The 22,094-nt window shown below is 38.6% G+C and overlaps 1 protein-coding gene and 1 long non-coding RNA gene across 2 annotated transcripts; both read left to right on the forward strand.

Annotated features, from left to right (window-relative positions):
- The first annotated feature begins 197 nt into the window (after positions 1-197).
- LOC146760730 (uncharacterized) lies at positions 198-6,479 on the forward strand. The gene is made up of 3 exons (XR_014946657.1): positions 198-315; positions 394-451; positions 6,344-6,479. It is a non-coding gene; the product is annotated as an uncharacterized LOC146760730 (long non-coding RNA).
- Positions 6,480-9,903: 3,424 nt separating this feature from the next.
- EMC7 (ER membrane protein complex subunit 7) lies at positions 9,904-17,813 on the forward strand. The gene is made up of 5 exons (XM_015864795.2): positions 9,904-10,185; positions 12,754-12,873; positions 13,376-13,514; positions 14,080-14,160; positions 16,318-17,813. The coding sequence occupies exons 1-5, from the start codon at positions 9,935-9,937 to the stop codon at positions 16,468-16,470; spliced, it is 744 nt and encodes a 247-aa protein (XP_015720281.1). The 5' UTR covers positions 9,904-9,934; the 3' UTR covers positions 16,471-17,813.
- Positions 17,814-22,094: the final 4,281 nt, after the last annotated feature.

Below are 22,094 nucleotides of genomic sequence, written 5' to 3' on the forward strand. Positions count from 1 at the left end.
TGCAAATCACGCTACCAGTGTGAAGTTACTCCGGCCTCTGAACAGTGTGAGTTCTTCAGTTTATGAAGGCGCTTGGTTCTTGTGTGGGGAACTGACATTAAATTGATGCTCCGTTAGAGGAGGGGGAAAAAAAAAGCAGCTATTAATAGCCTCTTTAAATGTCAGACATGGTTTAATATCTGTCTTCAGACTACCTTCCTACATATGATAGTAATTGTAGGCTACAACTAAAGAATCACTGAGAATAATGTGAGCATGCTTTAATCCATTGTTTTAATTCCTTGTTCTGTTTTCTGCCTTGGAATGAGACTAAATGTAAGTATCTGTCTCCACACGTTCTCCCCATACATTCATTCTTCAGTATTTAATAATGTTATTTCTTTCCCTTTGTAGTCTAAATATACTGTATCTGCTGTTGAGTTGAGGGAGGGTGAAAGTTGACAAAATAAAGGTAAGACTATTTGAAAGCTACAGTTAAAACTTTCTCTTAAACTGTCAACACAAACTATTAATATCTGCTAATTGAAGTGGACATTTGTGGCTAAGCTCTTGAGTCTGAACTTGATTTTTCACTCTAAATAACCATAGCTGCAGGGTGGTTGTTTTGTGTTGTTTTTTTTTTCCATGAAGGACAAAGCTGGACTCTGATACTAACTTGTAACATGTGGACAGGGCTATAGTACTGTCATTTAAAGTAGAAATGACCACACAGACTTGAACTACTGCAGGGCTACAGTATTTTTGTTTCCATAATAGTGATAGTTTTGTAGTGCATCTCTTTATGTAGACTTAAACAATGTAATTGGTGACTTCAGATTGAGGTCTGTTGCTTTCAAGTTGATTGTGGCACATACTTGTTTCTGATTGGCACTGATCCCTACTTTAATTCAGACCTGGAGCGATGTGGGGTAAATAGATAACAGTAGTCAGTTGCCCCATTTCAACACCTGTGTGTTACTGTAACAAGATGCGAGAAAGCAATTTTTATGGTTTCCAACAGTTAATATGTTTATGTCAAGGATGCTGTTCTGTGAAAGTCAGAAGGAGGCTGCTCTCTACATGCTTGATTTGAAAGAAACAAAGCTAATAGATCTCACAGAGATTGCACCCATTTTGACTGTTACTTTTTGTGAGCACTGTATGTATTGTGAAACTACTAAATATCAAGATAGTGTTGCATTCCAAGGCTGCCTGCTACTGAGGGTGTGTTGGAATAAATACACACCCTAGCATCATATTTTAATATGAGCTGTAAACAGTTTCAAATCTCTCTTGTAATTTATGTAGATGGTTCTTTTCCAAGTTGTATTTTATCAGTGTAGTTTCATTTTCAAAAAGTCAGAATTATGTTTGGCTCTTGCAGTTGTTTTCAGGCGTGTCACAGATTGAAAGCCATAGTCAAATAGTTAGTAAGTATCTTGACATCAGAAAAATAGCCAGTGTTTTGTGGTAACAGGCTTTAATTGTGTTGTTCCACTGTTTTAAGCAAGCTGTCTCTTATGCGTACTTTTAAATGTATCTAAATATTTTCTGTAAGTGCAATTTTTTGGAGAAGACTAGAGGAGGATTGCCACTGCCAGAGAAATGCTTGGATTAAATAAAGAAGTTTCCCAGATCCTCTTTCTCTTAACATCTGTCTCTATTGCATTGCCATTGAGTTGTGTTGCCACGTGTGGACAAACTGTGCAGTTTCCTATTTGGTCTAGGTAAGAGTAGAATGATGGTGCTGGAAGGCTGAAGACCTAACTCCTGGTGCTAAGAAACCAAAAGCTACTTCTTTGCTGATGGCACTTCTTGTGTGAATGCAGGAAGGAACAACTTGCATGTCTTATTAGGAGAGCACAAATAACTTCTTTCTTTTTATCTCTGCTAATAGTATTTGATCTGGCCAGTAGGCTTAGTTGTGTTTGTTTAAAGTACCATTAAGTTTCTGAATGAAAAGGAGGAGGTAAAAATGCTTGAATATCATTAGTGTGACTATGCCATTTAATGCTCCAGCTGGAGGAAAGAAGTAAATAACATTGTCAGGGTGTTATAAACGATGATAGGCGTTGGTTTCACTGTACTAGCAGTGACCAGATTTTATTTTGAATGTTACAAGATTCTTGCCGTTGGCAATGAAGTAGTAAACTAAAGCAACACTGGAAAGTAACTGACAGGATCTATTCTCTGTCTGAAAGCCTGGCTTTTTAATTGACTGAAGTTGGTAATTATTGTCAAGAGTTATTTCTGGAGTAATTCTATATCAACAGCAAGTACTAGCATTAGGTATAAGCTGAGTAGTTAGTTGTCCTGCTCGCTAGTCTCCTGCTGCTAGGGGTTCTGCTAAAACTGTGTACTGCCCTCAGAATAGGGGACTGTTTGGTTTTCAACACGTTACAAAAATTCTGTCTGCCTGTCAAGGGTGCCTGTGCTAGTTGAAGATTCAGCTTTGATGATGTAGGAAGTGTTTCGAGTCCTGTGTGACTAATTCCATTACAGTGAGGCACTTGAAGAGGTAAGCTTGGAGACTTGGTGCACACGGAGCGGTCTTGTTTCTTCCCACATGCTGCTCTTCCACCCCACTGACGTGTTGGAGCACATCTGCTTGGCAGAGTTCCCTTGTCACTTACCCAAGTGAGAAGAAAATGCCTTCATATTTGGTACGCCTTGTTTCCCAAGTGATGTATCTGGAGCCTTCCTGCTTCTTACTGTAAATCAAATCAGCTAAGAGCTGTTTAGCTGTGGAAAGTATAGGGAATAGAGAAGTACAGTACTTCTGATAACAAATATGTGCATTACATCACTTTTTGTATTCCTTGCATTAATACTGGAGACACAGAAGGATGCGCATTAATATAATGGCTCTATCAACTACCAGGTTTAAGTTGAAGTTGTGCTACTAGGAGTGTGTGTGTGAATATAAATGGCATTCAAAAATAGGCCCTTGACAAAACAGTAATTAAAAATACCCATAGTTCTGAATGCTTACAGCTGGCAAACTGGTGGTTAGTTAGAGAAAAATCTTGCTGCACAATGGTGTGTGGTTTAGTTTAGGGTTGTTTTTTTTTTTGTTTTTTTTTTTTGCTGTTTATCCACCTCATCTTTCCCCCCTAAGTACAGGATATTAAACTCGTTAGTATCTCATTTTAGTGAGCTTATGCCTTTTGCTGTTTGACGCTGTGGAAAATGATCAGAGATGGATGTAGTGAGGATGTGCTTAGCATTCTTTTTCACAGTATGCTGGGTAAGCATGCCTATGCTTATGAAGTCATTGCTGTGCAGAATTCTCTTTTATGCTTTTCTGCAGTGTGTTTATACCTCTCCTGGTGGTGTGTCCCTTAACATCTGTGAAGGGATTCTTTCCATCTCAACTCTTGATTTTAAATAGCAACATGTGTTATGTTTCATTGTTATGAGAAGCTAAATGCCTAAAAACTAACCCGAAAGCTAGAATTCCTTCATCTCCAGCACAAAGTCATGCTGTAGTCAGATGACAATAAATGCTGCCACCCTCTTTCCACTTAAAAAAGAGATATTAGAATGTGCATCTGAGGGTTCCCCGAAGTTAGCAGGCAGCTTTCTAGATTGCTTGACTGTTTGGTGAGTGACCTCAGACACTTCATTCTGCAGGGCTGTAAATAGGAGAACGCCCTTGGAGCCGTCTTCAGAACTGGCAGCTTGCTAACACTGACCTTCACCTTGGGGACTAATAAGAAGTATTCTTGCATTTCTGGATGCAAGCTTTGTACATATTTCTGATACTTTGGTCAGCCTGCCAATGGTTTTCTGCAAGGTCTGGAAAATGAGAGTTTTGCATCAAGTCTGGTTTGGATTAAACAGTCCTGAAGTCAATAACCCTGTCTCTGTGAATGATGGCAAGACCTCTTTCTCCACGAATCACCAGGTCTTAACTGTGATCTTAATAGATTTCCATATGTAGAAATCAGTTTATCCACTGTTCTTGATATCCTCATTAATATTTTTTTCTGACAAAAGGATTGGTCTGTGGTTCCTTTGTAATATGCAATTAATGAGAAGGTTGCTGGGGTATTTGTTTTGTTTGCTGTGTCCTCTCCCTTTCTTAAAAGATGTGTGACCTGGGCCTGCAGTTTACTAATGTATATTTAAGAGTTTATTCTCCCATGATTCTTGTATGAAGAAAGTAGTCCTGGCAATTATTTCTTTTTGCTTCTCCTTTCTAGTGTTTGCTACTTTCATGCGTCAGCATTCAAAAGTATATGCTCAGTTGTGGAATGCATATCTAAACTAGCCACTAGATTTTCTGTCACCTCACATTAATGCCAATTTTAAGATGCTTTTCTGAATTTTTCAGGCTTAGGAGAAGGTAAGAGCTTATATCTTTAATCCTTCAGCAATTTTTCTGTGGTTCATCGTTGTATTATTTGCCTAAAATAGAAGTCCTAAAAGCAAAATCCAAAATTGAATTCATTACTCCTACTGTGTCTAGCAAGGCTTTATTGGCACTGGATCTCACCAGATATACAGAGCTTCCCTGAGGAGCCTGTTGTCAAATACACTTAAAAATGATGAAAGCAAATAGCTAGAGAGAGGAGAAGGGGCATTTGAAAGTGACTTATGCTACCGTTTCCCCCCCCCCGCAAATTTGCAAACTGTTATGCAGAATATAAAAAGTACCCAGTCTTACATAAATTATTAAAGAGAAGAAAAAGCCTCATAACCACAAGGTTTTATATTGCAACTGGAAGGATTTCCTATGATAAGGTTTGTATTTTCAATCAAAGTGCGTAATTTAGCTCATGTTACCTGATGAGGCCTAAGATTGCCGTGCCTTTATTTAAATCACAAAGGGAACATCACAACCACTTGCAAAACTGCCAGTCAACCTGCTTTAATGAAGCCATCGTTTACTGCATTGAATAGCAATGTAACAGCACATAGAAAATTAGCTTGTTTGTCATTGGTTAATGATAGATAATGCCTCTAATTCACCATAGTGTTCATTTGAGCAGTTCTTTAAGGTAGTAACCAGTACTTGTCATGGAGAGGCTTCATTGGCTCTCATGACTCAGCATTCCAGCCCACACAAATAGGAATGCACCTGAAACATAAACAGGATTCTTATTTAGCTTTCTCACAGTGCAACAGAAGTATTAAGTGCCTCCAAGTGACTTCCTTCAGCTAAACAGGGCTAAGATGTAAGCGCAGAAGACCAAAAGTTGCTTATTAATAGCTTTAAAATAGTTACAGGGATCACAGGCCAGTGGAATACAACAATAAAGTAAAGCAATCTGTAGCTCTTATTTAAGAACTGAGTTTCAGAGAGGCAGCAGCTGATAAGGTCCCTGAAGTATCAGCTGTGCTGACAAGGTTGTGTATGTCTGCATCAGCTATCTGCATTCTACAAAGATGGTGCTTGCAGGGCTACTTATGGCCAAGAACTGCCATTCTCAGCTTCTTGGGAACTGCTAGAACGTGTTCATGAAAGAGCGCTTCTGTAGCTTGGAATGACAAGCAACAAGAGTAACTAATGCTTAAAAAAAAAAAAAAAAAAAAAAAAAAAAAAAGCAGGGTGCTGCAGAATCGGTTCATCATTTCTGTGGTTAAGCTCTAGCAAGGTGAATTCAGAACCACTGTGATGTTGGGGAGTTTGTTTTAAGAATGAGTTGAAGGCAAAGCTTTGCTACTAAGGCTTTGTCCAATAAAGTGAGTATGCAAGTTTTGAATATCTTCAGCTTGAAGTACAAAGGACAGAATTCTGTTTGTTTTGTTGTGCTAAATTACCAATAGTGAAGTAAAGAAAGGAAAAAAATAAACAACTACTGGTGGTTCTGCAAGGGATATGATAACACTGCAGTATGGAGTGACTGCCCTGTGGCATTATGTGAGTAGAATCCCAGTTGGGGGGGAGAGTGGGAAGCATGGCATTTAAAGCGCATTCCATTAAGCAAGGATTTCACACTGTTTTCATTTTTGGGAACTGAATGGAATGTGCCATTAGAGCAGTAAGTGAATGACTACAGGTGGTAACCATACAAACCAGAGCTCAAGCATCTGAGCCCATGAGTAACATTGCTCCATGCAGAGCTGCTGCTTTTACAGCCAGCTTAGCAGATGCTGTAGTTCTTAGACATCCTGCTTGCACAGTTGTGCATAAATTCCACTTAAAAGAGATATGGGGATATGCTTTGTAGTAAATAGATGAGCACCTCAAAGCTCTATGAAAACAATTTCCATGTTGCCATTATGTCACACCCTGCTTGCAAGAGAGGGTGTGGGACTTCTTACAGCAGGAATTTTCCTCAAAAAAAAAAAAAAAAAAAAAAAAAAAGTTTAAAGCCTTTTCCTTGTACTTAAACTGATTTAATTTCTTCTTTCACAGATTGCAACCAGATAAAGCGGTGATTGATGTCAATGTCAGCATTATGAAGAGTGTATGAAAGCATTACCGTGTATGTGCTCTCAGATGCCTACTACCAGAAAAGTGGAGATAATGCTGGTGGAAGCCAGAAGTAGGGCCTGCTTAGGGGATCATGCTTTTGGAACAGTGTGAACGTTGTTGCTGAAGTCTACTCCTGGTGAATGTTCCTAGTGTAGCGCTGTGAATTGCCAGTAGATGGCAGAATGATCCTGCTTTACAATATTCATAGGTAGGAATTTTTTTTTAATACAATTCCTACAGAATATGTTACACAATTTTTGTGAATTGTGTTTGTTTACAGTAAAGCTGATCGTGAAGTAGAAAGCTCAGTGAGTGCATTAGCTGGCTGTGGCCTACTGCTGGGCCTAGTGCTGATTGCTTCTACAGACACAATTCTCTGATGCTTGATTAGTGATGTTTTTGTTTTTCTTCTTTGTTTGAAATAATACAAATCTTTATCATCGAAAGACAGTGTAACTGCTGTAGGTATGGGTGTTCTGAAGCACATCAACTTTTTATTTGTTTTTTAGACCGGTCACATTCATGTCCTTGATTTCATACAGCATTTGTGAAATGGCACTGTTCTGATATACTAGGCATGGCCTCAATACCTGCACACCACCTGGAGGACTGACTCAGAGAACATGATAAGACTGTGGTAAGATGGCCACAGCTGCTCCCTTCTTGTTTGCTGACGACCAACAGCTCTGCCTGTGGCTGAATCACACAGTAAACAGGTTCTGGGCTGCTGCTGGCTGTGGTCCAGCAGATGTCCAGTGCATTAAAGTAAACCAGCATCAGTTATGGTATCTTGTTCATTTCCAGAAGTAAATTAAATATTATCCAAAGAGTTAAGTTTTATATAAATAAAAGTGTTCGGAGAAGTTGCACTGATATGTTCAAAGTTGCATTGTTCATGAAAATGCTTTGCTAATTCTGAACTACAAGCAAACTTGTATATAGTAAGTTTTCCTAGTGCTCACACTGTGAAAAAATCAGCACAAAAATAAGCTTTAAGTATAAAATCATTTTTCTCTTGGGTGAAGAAACTCTTTTGCTTCTTCTATTCACCAGAATCCCAGAATACTTGATTGTTTCCAAACAGCTGCAATGCTCCTGCACTGTGATGCACTTAGGGAGTTCAGAGGAATTTAATGTATCTCCTCTGCTTTTCGGTTAGTACATGAAAACAGAAGTGACAAGAACCTGGAGATACAGATTTCAGTATTATCAGTGTGATGGCATTACATTAGTCTAGACCTCCACTCTGCTCAGCCTATTAGGGATTCATCCATCTGGCTGACAGGTTTGCACAAACAGTGACAGCTGGTTGAATGAACCCAATCAGACAGAAGTGAGAATGTGCTTGTGAGCAGAGCAGAACCTATCAGGAATTTGCCAGTTTCTATGTAGCTGTTAGTCAAATGAATCCATCAATGAGGAGACAGCTCTCAAACATGGAAGTCACTCCTGATTGTACTTTGAGAAGGCTGATGAAATGGTTCTGTTGCTTCAAAGTAAACTGAAGCTGTTGCTTGGCAGTTTTATCTATCTTCTGATCAGGCATTCCCTTGGCATCAAGCTACAGACAGAACCTGGCTAATAGTGAAAATTCTTCCAGTAAGAAATAGAAAGTCGTCCAGATAAAACGCTAAAAAAGCAGAAGTTGGCTTTGATAAGTGTATACCTGAACATTTTCATTTATTTTATTTGTACTATGTTTTTGGGCTTTGGTTCTTTCTACCTAGAATGTAAACACCTACAACACCATGATATAAAAGCTTATAATATCATGTCCACTCAAATAAGATGCTAATATAGCTAGTCCTAATGAAAAAGTCAGGAGTCCACCAAATGAATTATTTTCTCAGTTGTGTACACTTCAAAATATGGTAACCAGTATATGTATATGAAGTACAGCTCCTAATATGCAAAGAAGTTCCATGGTGAGAGCAGGGAAACTGTTTGCTTAACTATCTGTATAAAAGTTTCATGCCCATACAGCTATTAGAAACTTTGCGCTTATAAAAACAAAGATGTATCTGAAATCTGAGCTCAGGGAGAGTTTCTTTGTGAGGAATGGACAATAGAGAAGAGGCTAGTTAGTGTGTCCATTTGGTAGCTGGATGGCATGTAGAGAAGTTTCTTGGGTTAGATAGTGTGAAAGAACCAATGTGGCTTTCTTTTATTCGGGTTCATCAGGCTTAAAAATTAATTAACTGTACTGTCTATGTTATAAAAATAAATCTTCTGGCTCTTTTTATTTGGTACTTACAAATCTATGGTTGATGAACGCCTTAAAACTGGGGGCCCAGACCACTCTATGTGATATGAGAGCACCCAATAGAGAGCATCCTAAAACACTCCTTAAGGATATTTAAGTAGCATTTCTCCAGTAACTCTGTATAAATATAGTAACATGATATGTCAGTATGAAATGCTACCTTCTGCTGGTGTCATCCTGGAAATAGCACTCTGGCTTCCTATAACATGCTGCTGTTTGGTGATCTTATTTAGGTGTCTGTTTCATTAACAAAGTGGAAAAAAGTGACTGTGAGCTCCTACAACTCAGAGAAGCATTTTCTAGCACTGATCATTTATAGAACATAAATGTTTCCACCTCCGGAACTGCTGCTGTTTCAACTTTTGTGAAGAGAAGAACCTTATTCATCGTGTCCATCCAAAATAGAACAGCACAGCTCAAAAATAGTAATGGAGACATCATTCACGTTATTCCACTCTCAGGGAGTGACACACGATTTCAGAATCCTGTTAGGCAGAGCAAAATGTTTTTGTTCAGTATCAGCTGAGGCCTAGGGCTGCGTTCATAACATCCAAACGTGCTTTAATAGTTAAATAATATTTCTAATGAGCTCAGTAATTAACTCTGACGTTAAGCGACAGGGGAGAGGCAGGTGTATGCGGCAGTGGGTACATGTGACACGACAGGATGTATTACACGGAGGGGCAATGGGCAGGGCAGGTGTCAGCCCTCTTGCTCTGGCACTGAACCTGCTCATAGCACGAAGTAGCATTTCGTGCTGCTGCTCTGCCCGCAGGCTCTAGGGGGGCACTGATCTCATTAGGTTCAGAGGCGGCACTTGAGGCCAACGTTATTGACACATTTTCCCATTCTCTCACTTCACGTCTGTGCTCTCGGTTACCACTCGCAGTGCCCTTATCTTGGAGTGGGGTTGGAAAAAGAGAAGTGAGTTGTTCTGCTGTTTCCCAGCAGCGCGGCTTCGTGCCGCAGTTCCGTCCCTTCAGTCCCGTTGCACCGCCCCAATCCCGCCATGTGTTGAAGCGGCCCCGTGTGCGCAGCGCCCCCCAGCGGCAAAGCACAGCACAGCCCAGCCCAGCGCAGCGCTTCCGCTTCGCCCCGAACCGCGGACGCGCAGCTCGCGCTCCTATTGGCTCGCCTACGTGACGCAAAATGGCGGCGCCTTCCTCTACTGAGCGTAGAGCTCGTCGCGGTGCTTCCGGTGCCGGCCGTCCCGGGGAGTTGAGGTGTGTCGCGCCGTGCGCATGCGCCGTGGCAGCTGATCGGCGGTGATGGTGACGGCGATGTCGGCGCGGGGCGGCGTTGTGTGGCTGCTGCTGCTGCTCTGCCTGTTCGCCTCACCGCCGGCCCCCGGCGTTGCAGGCTCGGAGGCGACCGGCACTGCGGAGCCGCCGGGCGGAGCGGGCCCCGGGGAGCGGTTTAAGATCGAGGGCCGGGCCGTGGTGCCTGGGGTGAAGCCCCAGGACTGGATCGCGGGGGCTCGGGTGCTCGTGGACGGGGAAGAACACGTCGGTTTCCTGAAGTGAGCTCCGGGCGGGGGGTGGTTCTGCCGGGGGATCCCTCGGCGCCGTGGGCCGCTATCCCCGCACCCCGCCCCGCTGCGGTGCCGGCCGCAAGATGGCGGCGGCCGCGGGTCGCCTCAGTCGCGTCCCGCTCTGGGACCGTGAGATTCTGCGGGGTGTCCGGGCTGAGGCCGCGGGCTTTGGGGCTGCCAGAAGTTAGGGAGATACTTTGCGGGGTGTGGGACTTATCTGCGGTACCAGCGAAGTCTTCATAATAGCAGGGAAAGCTGTGTAGGTGCGTGTGCATTTGGAAGCCCTGAAACATCGCGTAAGGCCTCTCAGCCTCAGGTCGGAGTGAGTATATTCCGATCAGCTGAGGATCTGGGGGTATTCAGAAGATACCCGCACAGCTAAGGATGAAATTCACTTTCACAGTCTTGCATAATTCTAAAATCTGATTTTAGTGCAGCATAATATCTTGTTCTTAAAATGGTGTATTAAAATGAGGAAGTTCACATGAAATAAGATACACTACCTTATAAATACAGCTGTTTTGTGTTATTCCCTCTGCAGCAGAGGTTCTGATCTTTGTATGGGCAAACACAGCAGATGCACAGCAGATCTTACTTGACACAACAGAATTGTGTCAGTATAGCACTTGATGGAGCAGTGCACCCCAGCTGCAGGTGCCTTGCATCATGTTTACATCTCTTGTAAAAACATAATGGGGTTCACGTGTTTCTAAATACTTGGCTGTTGTAGCTGGAGATTTCTGAAATGTGGGGAAATAATCTCAGCTAAAAGCACACAATGCTTGTAACAGCATAACCTGGTTAACGCACTTCTTCACTAACGTTAATTTCATATGTTTAGAAGTAGACTCACCAGATTATGTGATAACACAAAGCCAAGAGATTAATAGTGCACTTGAATTAACTTAGTTAATTAGATAAACATCTGCATAGATGCTGGGCCACCACAAGTATGGTATGTTTCAGCTAAAAGGCTGTGCTATGTAGTAGTGTTCTGTTCACCTGTGCTAAGCACGTCACTGGGTGGTAGGGCACTGCTGGAAAGAAATACCAGTCAGGAAAGAAATTTTATCATTAATAGTGGTATTCAAGGCTGAGTAGAAGGGTCCTTCCCTTTCACTGGCAGGGTTAAATTTGGGTTATCAGGAGATATTTTGGTCACCATTTCTCAGTCAGGGATGGGTTATTTATTAAGTGAAAGTCTTTTCAGTTACCAGTAAGAGGGAAACAACTATTTGACATAGCAAAGTTACTGCTGAATATTTCAAGAGCAGTTTTCTATTACAAGTATTTTTATAAGTTGATGAGTTTCCCCACTGAACTAAAAGTTCAACCTTTTTATTCCTTGAGAATGGCGCTCTTGTGTATCTCTATGTGAAATGAGAACTCACCTTGTCAAGTGAGTCTTTTGAGAAACTCATCAAATTTCATTGAAATACTATTAGAATGGGAAAATTGAAAGGGAATTCCCATGGAAAGTCCTTAATATAGCTGCAAAGTATGATAATCTTACCTCTTTTTCTTAGGAGTTCAAACTGTCACATAGAATATTAGAGAAATCTACCTATGCGTCACTGCTTATTTTTGTCTTAATTGTGGGAGAGCTCTGAAGTGATGTAGAATTTTGAGAGAACTGGTATGAAGACAGAAATCACTTCTAAGGAGGTTCACTTATTTGTTTTCAGGATGTCTTTCAAATGCATTGAGGTTTATTACTTTTTTTTGAGGTTTTTTTTTTTTTTTTTGAGTCTTTGAGTATTATTTTTAGAAGGAATGTATTTGATAGTAATTTTAGACAGGCAGAGAACACAAAGTTTTCCTTCTTGGAAGCTTCTGGAAATGTGTAGGAGGAAACCTACAAGCTTCTGTACTTTAATTTGATGACAGCTTGTGCCGAGTCTTACAAGTATCCTTTCTCAATTATTTTCACTTAATATTGAAGTTACTTACTTTAAAATAAAAGCAATCTGTCTAAAAAATCACTTGTGTTCGTATTCGGAGCTCTTAATTTCCTCATTGTTGTGATAGAGCTTTCCAGCGTGGGCTAGTTGTAAAAGAAGCAATTAAAAGTGAAGTTATCTGTTTTGCAGTAAGGGCAGAAAATGTGGGTTTTTTTTTTTGTGCTTTGTAAGTCATATTTAATGTCTGCCCACGCGATGTAGGATGGAAATTTGTTTTTTAATTTCAGCAGAACTACAGAAGGAAACTAAGTTTCACTGTATCATTTTAGCACAAGAAATCTAACCATTTTAAATATTGCTTAGGTTATTAAGTTATTCCTCCAGCAAGAAGATGGCTTAACAAGCCATTCTGTGATAGGAAATCTTTAATGCAACTGGCCATTTTTGTCTGTGTTGTCATTTGTGCTAATGATGTTAACGGGCTTGGTATTGGGTGATCTTAATTTTCCTTTTTGTCAATATTATCATGTAAAGATTTATAATAGAGACTGATACAGTTTCTTCTTCAGGGGCAAAAATAAAACCAATACCCTCCAGTGCATTGGAGTATGTTGAAATGCAATGGAATATTTATTTGTTTGTTTGTTTATTTCAGGACAGATGGAAGCTTTGTGGTTCATGATGTACCTTCGGGATCTTATGTGGTAGAAGTTATATCTCCTGCTCATAAATTTGAGCCTGTTAGAGTCGACATAACCTCAAAAGGCAAAATGAGGTGAGCCTTACGAGGTTTGCTTCTGTATTGATATAGTAAGTGTGCCTGACTGCGTAACATCAAAAGTAATGTAAACAGTGGTGTAGATCCATTGCTTCTATTTCAGACCATGTATTCCACCTTCCTTTCACACTGCTTCTGGAGTACATTTCCTAAAATCCAAACTATAGCTTCTTTTCTTCCTCTCACGTTTATTGCCTTAAAGTAAGTGGGAATGAGTGAGTTAAAAAGGAGTTCTGTTGGTTTGCTTTTGTTTTTTCTCCTGTAGCTATCCTGAAATAAAATGTGGGCAGAAGTCAAATTAGTATTGAAATGACTATTATTTGGTCATATGAAATATAAATTCTACTGAGAGAAATAAGCTTCTGAAAAGTGAAGCATGTCTGACACTGCTTACCAGATGGTTTCATTTGTAGTCTGTTTTTAAAACTTCGCATGAAATATTTAATAATCATTAATTTTCTTTGAAGATTGTGTTAAATATTCACATTTCGTTTCCTAGAGCAAGATATGTGAATTACATCAAAACCTCAGAAGTTGTCAGGCTGCCATACCCGCTCCAGATGAAATCTTCTGGACCTCCTTCGTACTTCATCAAGAGAGAATCTTGGGGATGGACAGATTTCCTCATGAACCCCATGGTATGTACAAGCAGCACACAAAGGTGAAAAGTGTGCAAAGGTTCCAAACGTAGCAGTTCTTTGGAACACGGAGAATGAAAATAATTCACACAAGATATGCGCAGTTTATTCTTCTGAGGTGGTCGGTTTTTAGTGTTCTTGAGGCTTTTTTTGCTGTTTCTCTTTGTTTTGCCTTGGTCTTTTTTCTTTTTGTTTTTATTTGTTTGCTTTCCTCCCTGCATAGCAACTCTGTTAAATGTATTTCATCTGAAAATAGGCTGGTTCCTTTGACAATACAATGTTCTTCTAGGGTAGAGAGGAACACATTGCAAGACTTTAATTGTAGCAGTTAAAAGGCAAACGTTTACTTGAATGGTCCAAGTTTGAAATGTGTTATGTGGAACTTCTGGTTTCTGTCCTGACAATCAGATTTCTCATTCAGGGTAATTGACTCAGAAAGCAGTTGTTCTAGAAATTGGTATTTTAATTAAAATCTCGATGGCAGGATGTATAAAAATATCCTAGCAGCACATAAGCTGAATAAATGCTTGCTGTTGTTTTTTTTGTGTGCTGTGTGTGTGTATAGGTTGTGATGATGGTACTTCCATTACTGATATTTGTGCTTTTGCCTAAAGTCGTCAACACCAGTGATCCTGATATGAGACGGGTAAGTAGGTTCAAAGGTTTGGAGATACAAGGAACAAATGTAATGACATTCTAAGGTGCAGAGAGATGATGGCTAAAACTGGACTTCAAAGGATGTCTTAGTGGCATAATTTTTGCAGTTATTTATGTCATTGTTAAAATTCTGTTATTTCAGCCTAGTTAGTTTGCTGTTAAACAGCACAACACAGGATTGAATTGTTTTGAATGCATTTGAATTAAAAGTTTTGAATGCATTACAGCACCACTGTTGTTTTCCAGCATATCTTTAGAACTGTAAATGTAATTTTTCGAAGACTATTATCTGTGTATTTTTGGACTGTTTAAATCTAGCACGTGGTTTTCAGTTACCGTTTGATGTCAGCTGTGTTATGAAGAGTATGGTGTGGTCTTATCCATTAACTTAAAACTATGGAGCTTACAAGACTGTTGAGATGTTACAATAGTGTATATGATTCAGAATCTTACTGTAGTCATTAAATTATCTGATTTATTATCCTTTTGCCATGCCAAATGCTGACTAGCAGAAGGCTAGGACAAAATGGAGACTCAAGGTGTTTGCTAAATCATTTGTTCTTAGCAGTATTCCTTGTCTGTCCTGGGTGGCTGCTTTTTCAGGGTTTGGTTAGCTTAAACTCCTCTAAATGACCACTGTCTTCAGTAGTTCTTTATAGGTGCCTGAACCATTTTTTTTCCCCCTTTTTTATTTAATAAAATAATGCGTATTGTACAAGTGACAGAACTATATAGCTTTAATTCTGATTTTAATACATATATGTGCCACGTATCTGTGGTATCTTGAAACCAAGCTGAGCTTTGCAATTTGAATTTTTAAAAATCATTTACACCTGATTTATTTTTTTAACCCATTTGATATTTGTATGGGAAATTGGTAATCACAGCCTGAACCTTTGATTAATCAGCTGAGGAAAGTGTCAGGTCAGCTGTGGGAACACAGGTGAGAGTAATTTAGCTGTGCTCCCGGAAGGGGTGGAGCTTGACTCCACCTCCTCTAGACCTCATTTAAGGGCTGACCACCACTAAAACAGCATCTCTTGGATATTGCTCCTTGGTGGAGATTGCTTCAGCAGTTCCCAGCAGACTGAAGGCTTCCATATAGGTGAATTTTTCCTGTAAATAACCTTTTAGGTATTTACAACTATCATCTTTTAATTATTGTCACCATACAACATTGTATGTAGATAGGCTATTCTGATGATAAACAATGAGCAGTGCCAATGGTTTAGTTCTCATTAGCTGACCGGTATGACTTATTAAGGAGAAACTTCAAGTTGAAGGAATCTTGCTTATAATTTAAATTATCTTCAAAGAATGAGAGAAAGTAGTTTATCCCAGCTCAGTTTTTATGACATTCCATTTATTAAATTCTACCTAACTTCAGTTTGTCTGTGTTGAGTGTGGAGCTTATACTGTATTTTTGAGCTAGCTTGTTTCTTTATGGTATCAGCTCAATAATAGTTCATATAGGAAGTTAATAATTTAATACTATAACAGCAAGCAGAATTACGATGTATAGGTGTAGAATAGATATAATTGTAACAAAGGCCATCATAGCTCCTTATAGGTCTAAAAGTGAAATTTATATTAAGGTTAACTAGTTATATGATCTTGTGAAACAAGAAAGAAAACGTAGCTGTTTTACACCGATAGCTTGATGTTATGAATTAGTACAATACAAATACCCAGTCCCTTCAAAAATGTATTACTTTTGGCATAAACAGTACTAAATTGAGAGGGTGAGTTTTGAAAATGTGAATGAGTGCAAAATCTATGAGAATATGCATCTGATAATCTGCTCAAAAGCTTTTGTTTTAAAATGGAAGCAAGTAATGCTGAAAATAACTATTTTAATGGCATTATTTTTCTTTAAGAAAAAGATTTTATGTGAAGAGTTGGTTGCCCTGTAAGACTGCTTAAGACATGGTTACTTTTTCCGTATGTTAGTGCTTTTAGTTTTGGGGTTTTATGTTTCTGTGCGTAGCTGGGCATTTGGCTGCAGTTGCATAAAGATGTGTAGCAGTGTGTATTCTGAAAGGCTACAAGTTGTGTTTGAGAGTTTTTATACATGTTCATGCTATGATCTAAAGCCATAGAAATTGCATAGAAATAAAGAGCTGTTATCTGATATTTTTTCATGCAGGAAATGGAGCAGTCAATGAACATGTTGAATTCGAACCACGAGCTGCCAGATGTCTCTGAATTCATGACAAGACTGTTTTCTTCAAAATCTTCCAGCAAGTCTGGTAGTAGTAGCAGTAAAGCAGGGAAAAGTAGTTCTGGAAAAAGGAGGTAGTTATGTCCTCCTCCAGGCCTGAGTTTGCACAACTGTTTGTTATGTGGTATCATGTTTATTTGTCTTGAAATATCAAAAAGCCACTACTGCAACCTTTTATTTGGCACAAAACACGGTATGCTACAACTGTGGTGTGTAGCTTTTTTTTTTTTTTTTTTTTTTAAGTCTGTATAAGCTGCTTTGTACTTGACAGTAAGCAGAAGAGGACGTGGCTTCTGTACAGTATCTGTATAAAAGTTATGGAATTAACTAATGCTCTGTAGAGAATGTTATAAATTATATGATGTGCTAAACGGTAATGAGTGTCTGTTGTGGAATAAATGAGGGGTTACACTCAAGGAGAAATAGCAGTATGTATTACTGTGTGCTGAATTATCTCTTGGCTATTGTGTTGTTTCCTGTCTCCCAGACCTGCCTTGAGCCACATGCATCCATCACAGCTGCCACCAGAGGTTGTCACTTGAGCAGGATATAAAAACAAATTCAAAGATGATAGTTTGGAGTGAAGTCGACTTTAATATTTTATGTTTCTGTTAATTTCTAAAACAAACCTCCTTTCAAAACTGAGGTGTGGGTTTACTATGTAATTTGATGTATATACTTGTCAGATTAAGTTCTAAAATAATTTTATTTTTGAACTGCTGCCTAATCACCTCTGTTCAAGGACTTTCCATTTTTGTTTACTGCCGTGTTCTGCTCTGATCTGTTTCTATGAGCAATTCTTTTTTGAGGGGAAAAAATACTGTCCATCATCAGAAAGTCTTTGAAGATCTGTCAAGTTAGTTATGGATTCTGTGTACCAGCATAACATGATAAACATTTAGCTTAGATACTTCCTTTCCCAACCACAAGTATAATGTTTTCAACACTTGGCTCCCACTGTTGTTTTGTGTGCTGTGTATTTATCTTATCACTGGTATGATTTGTGGCCAAAGAGAGCACAAAATCTAAAAGATGAGAGAAAAACCTTCAGATATACTAGGAGGGTAAGTCCCACTCCTTTTCTGAAATTGTTGAAACCTCGTATTGCACTCTCTCTAGGAATGCGAAGTCCATTGCAAAATTTTCCTCTTTCAGAATGGTTGATTTATTTTGTCTTTATTGTCTTTTCCCAGTAGCTCCAGAGGGAAGGTGAAAAAGTAGCTGCCTTCCACAAGATTTAATGTTTTGCAAATTGAAATGACAGCAGTAGCTGTCAGGAGAAATAAACCGGTGTTGTTTTTGGGTAATGAAAGAAAGTTTTTGTCCTTGCAGAGTAAAATGCACGTTTTGTTATCACAAGTTTTGTTTTGGATTAGTTGGTCTTTTTTTGTATACAAAATAAAAGTGTCCGGTAGATACAAGAGCCTCCTGTTCAGATATGCTTGTTAGAAGGATTTACTGAAAGGAGTGTTCAGCAAAAGTCACGTTGCTTTTGTAAAAACAAACCACTTCTTTCAACAGCATCTCATTGAAGAACTTAAGGGAAAGGAATGGAGAAGTTCTTTGAAGGTGGAGCAATTAGTTTTATTATGCTGTTTTGGAAAGACAAGCAATGAGTTTGTTTTCTTTAGCAGTGAGTGGTATGACAGTGAAATTGTGTTAGCTGGTTTTAATCACAGTTTATTCAGTAGTTAATGATAATGACAAGTTTTGCCTTTTTACGAAGTTCAGAACGGTAACATTTCTTCCTTTTACATTTTCTCTTTTCAGGGTCTCAATCCGTTTAAAAGGGAGAATGCAGAAATTGGGCAATGAAATGTTTTTTGTTAAGAGATTGGAGTTGGGGGGTGTGGGTGGGGAAGGATGAGGGGGGAATCCAATAAAAATTCAGAAGAAGCCCATGGAATAGTCAGCCCTTTTTTTCCTGAAACTGCTGTATCAGAGTCCAGCAATTCCTTTGTGGATCAGAATTGGATGCAGTTCACAGTTCCCCTGGCTATAAATGTTTTAATGAGCAGGAAAGCTTATTCTTCACTACTACTCCATGTTTATGGCAGTAAGTGTGAGTCATTAAATTGACTTCCTGACCTTTAATGATCTGTAATCTAAAAGCTTATTTAGCCATATTCTGAATAAGTGGGTAGCTTCAAATGAATTCACAACAGACTGCATTGAAGAGAGAGGGGATATACCTTGCTGAAGCCATTTTTTAACTGTTAATCGTTTGTATAAAATGGTCTGGGAGGTAATGAAATAATTTTTTCAATGACTTTATCAAAGATGTTTCCTTAACATTTAAGGAAGAAAGCTAATATATTGATGTCTAACATCCCTGGTTTAAACCTTGAAGATATGTAGTTGTGCTTTTAATCTTTTTGATGCGTTAGAGATGAGAATAATAAGTTCTGTGGATTTTGTTTTGAATAGAAAGGCTGGTTGGTGATTGGGATGTATATTTGTGATGAGAGCTTAGGATCTAGAATCGGGTATCTTGGGTCATGGTGCAATGTTCAGGCTTTTTGCAGATGTATAGAGAGAGTGTGAGAAGCTCAGTTCACAGATTTAAGGATCAGTTTAGTAATGCAGGTGAGATATTCAAACAGTGGTTATGAGCTTACTGAAGAAAATCCAGAGAATACCTTTATTAAGCATTTATGTATTGCTCTTTGTACATATGTATTATAGAAGCCCTTCTAAATAGCCATCTATCAAGATTTTCTAAGAAATCTAGGCAATTTGAATATATATTATTTGCAAATTTAGTAGAAAGGATACCACATCACTAAGATCCATTTAAGCATCTCCATTTAGGTGTTATGGAACTTTTAATTGGGTACAGGTTGCATATAGTCAGCAGCTGTGATTCTCTCAGATAATACCTACTACAAACAAGGAAGTAAAGGATTTTTCCTAATGGTGGACACTAATAGTACAGCACTAATACAGGTGTAACTGAAATACACTAATACAGGTGTAACTTAAAAGTAGTTTTTAGAGCTATGAAAATGTAATAGTAACGGTTTAAGAAACTTGAATGAGTGAATACCTTCCAGTGAAAAGGGAAAAAGGCTAGAGATGATTCAGGAGCCAAAATACTCCGCAGCCTTAAAGACTTTTCTCACATTGTGAAACATCTGTTGTATGGTTACTATCCTTTGCGCCTGGAAATTTGTCAGTGTATACTAAGCTACTGTAGGAAAATTGTCAACCAAGTTGTACCTGCAGTTATTCTGTGAAAATGAGTGGTGGAGTCGTGTTGGGTTTTCTCAGGATTGTCTGGTTTTGGTTTCTCTTTTTATTGCAGCTGTTTGTTTTTCATTTTGTGAAGTACTTCATGGTTTTCTTTGTTTCTTTTGCAGTGGGTTGTCCTAATAGTTGATATTGTGTAGCAGTGAGGGACAAAAGAAAAATGATTAAAAAATGAAGAAGACTGTAAAACCATTCAAGCATGGTGATAGCATTGGGGTTACTTGCAATACTGAAATCTAATTGTTTTTAATTGACTGGATTTCAAGTTGATGTTCCCTTTATTTCTGTCTGCAGATTGTGTATGAGTGAGGTAAAAACTGTGTACCTGTCCACTCATCAGAGCACGTATACCTACATTTGCAAAAATATATTTAAAATATATTTGCAAAAAGAAACGTTGTCCACAGTTGTGTTATTACACCTTAAGTGCCAAAAAGTAATTAATATCAACTGTGCAAACATTAGAATATCACAAGTCCTTAGTCATTTCAGCATCCATAAAGGCAGGGCCTTATACTTCAACAGATGTTTTAAACTTAATACCGTGTGAGGATACTGTACTCAAAAAATTGTCTGTGGGAATAGTATTTAGTTTTAGTCTATTTCCAGATGAAATGTAGAAGCTCCTTGAAGTCACAGGTTTTGTTGTTGTTTCATTTATTTTTAAAATCCATATGAAATTATGAATCCTGTATCATCAAAAAATAGTAAAGATTTTTCAGGAGAAGCCTGTCTACTTTTAAGACTTTATTGGCAGTGGCTCTCATGTAATGCTTTGTTTCCAGTAAGATTATGAAGTTTTAATGACAACATAATTCTCTGTGCAAGCAGAACTTAACTAGTTATCACTTTTATTGATGATGCGCAAGAACAGATTGGAGTTGAGCTCATTCTTATTAAGTGTTTGGTTCCGCGTGGCTGACAGGAATAAAAATTAAAGTCTGTCATTCAGTCAAGGGCAAGTGGTACTGAGCATGCAAAAGAAAGAAAACCTGTCATGTCATTTCTTGACCAAAAGTTGATTTTGAACTGTTTCTTTAAAACTGATTACAGTTTAGTAAATTAATACAAAACATGGTTAAATGATTTTGAAAGATGTTGAAGAAGATTCAAGTGAATATAATTTTGAAAATATTAGAAATGCTGTCTGCAATCTTAAGAATTTCTCTTCTTTTTTCCTTTGTCTGTGTCTGTCTGTTTTTTAACTTTACAGTGCACACATGTAACATTTCCTTTTGAGTTTAAGTTGGGAGAACAAGATGTGCAAACTCAAAAGCTGATCAAATGTAGGTGCAAGGACAATCCTGAGAAATAATCAGTAAGTTGTCACATGCCTGGAGTCAGAATAAAATCAAGTTTTGAACACTGGTACTTATTTTGAGGAGCAAGGAGGAGTGTTTGATTTCCTATCATCAGTTTGTTTTGATTATCCACACCACATATGAGATTCAAATTGCTTCAACTTGACAGGTATGAAACATAAGAGTTGCATTAATACAGACCTAACTTCTTAACTATTGTAGTTAAACACCATGAAGGAATACCTAAGTTTGGGATCAAGATTAAGCCTCCTAAAGAGTCTGTATTTTTTTCATTAGTAAATACTGTTATTATTCGGAGAGAATGACCTCAAATGAGAGGTGGAATAATTATTAAAAGACAGGCTTGAATTGGAATGTGTGTATCATTTGCTGTCGTATTTACTAAAAGCATTCAGAGAATTGAACCACAGTATATGTGATAAAAGTATTTAGACAGTCCTTTCATGAAAATAATTTTTTGTAGCTTTGTAGAGGTCCCTGACAGATGACGTGTGAATCTACAGACAGTTGGTCAATATTCCCTGAGAAAACTCATCTTGTAATCCGCTCATTGTTCTTGGATTTCACTGTACTGTTGATATTCCCTCTTTTGGTTCACTTTGTTTCCCTGCCGATTCTCTTCACATGCTATTTATACAGGATTTTTTTCCACATATATTTGCCCTTCATTTTTATGAGGACTACAAAGGTCTTGTTGAAATTGCTCTAGCAAATGCTTTTCAGCTGGTGCTGGCAGAAATAATTGTGTACATCGCTTGTGTTTTCAAGTGCTTCAGTGTTAGAAACCAATTATTTCTATCACCAGGTAGCCAGCTAATGATGGAGAGGTCATTTGTCATGGAAAGATCGGATCAGGTTGCAGTGCTTCCTTTGTAAGGTGTTTGAGTCGTGCTTCATTGTAGAATTTTTCAAGCCTTGCAAGTGTACTCTGAAGAGAATATCAGAAAGATACAGAGTCAGCCAAAGTTCACTGAAAACATTTAAAAAATGACTTATTTACCATTTTTCCTTTTTTTGGGGGGGGGGGGGGGGGGGAGGAAATGACATTTTTCATGAGGAGCTACAGACACACTGGGAAACTTAAATCCCAGTAGCTAACCCTAAAAGTCATCTGTTGCTTTCAGCCCCCTT

Source organism: Coturnix japonica, chromosome 5 (genome assembly GCF_054131305.1).
Source record: "Coturnix japonica strain WE chromosome 5, WE-NBRP24, whole genome shotgun sequence".
Lineage (NCBI taxonomy): Eukaryota > Metazoa > Chordata > Aves > Galliformes > Phasianidae > Coturnix > Coturnix japonica.

Bases quoted from the DNA above. Each gene is read 5' to 3' on its own strand.
- EMC7 (XM_015864795.2), top strand. From the start codon at position 9,935: ATGGTGACGGCGATGTCGGCGCGGGGCGGCGTTGTGTGGCTGCTGCTG. The intron at 10,186-12,753 runs GTGAGCTCCGGG...TGTTTATTTCAG, and splicing joins GAACACGTCGGTTTCCTGAA to GACAGATGGAAGCTTTGTGG. The intron at 12,874-13,375 runs GTGAGCCTTACG...TTCGTTTCCTAG, and splicing joins ACCTCAAAAGGCAAAATGAG to AGCAAGATATGTGAATTACA.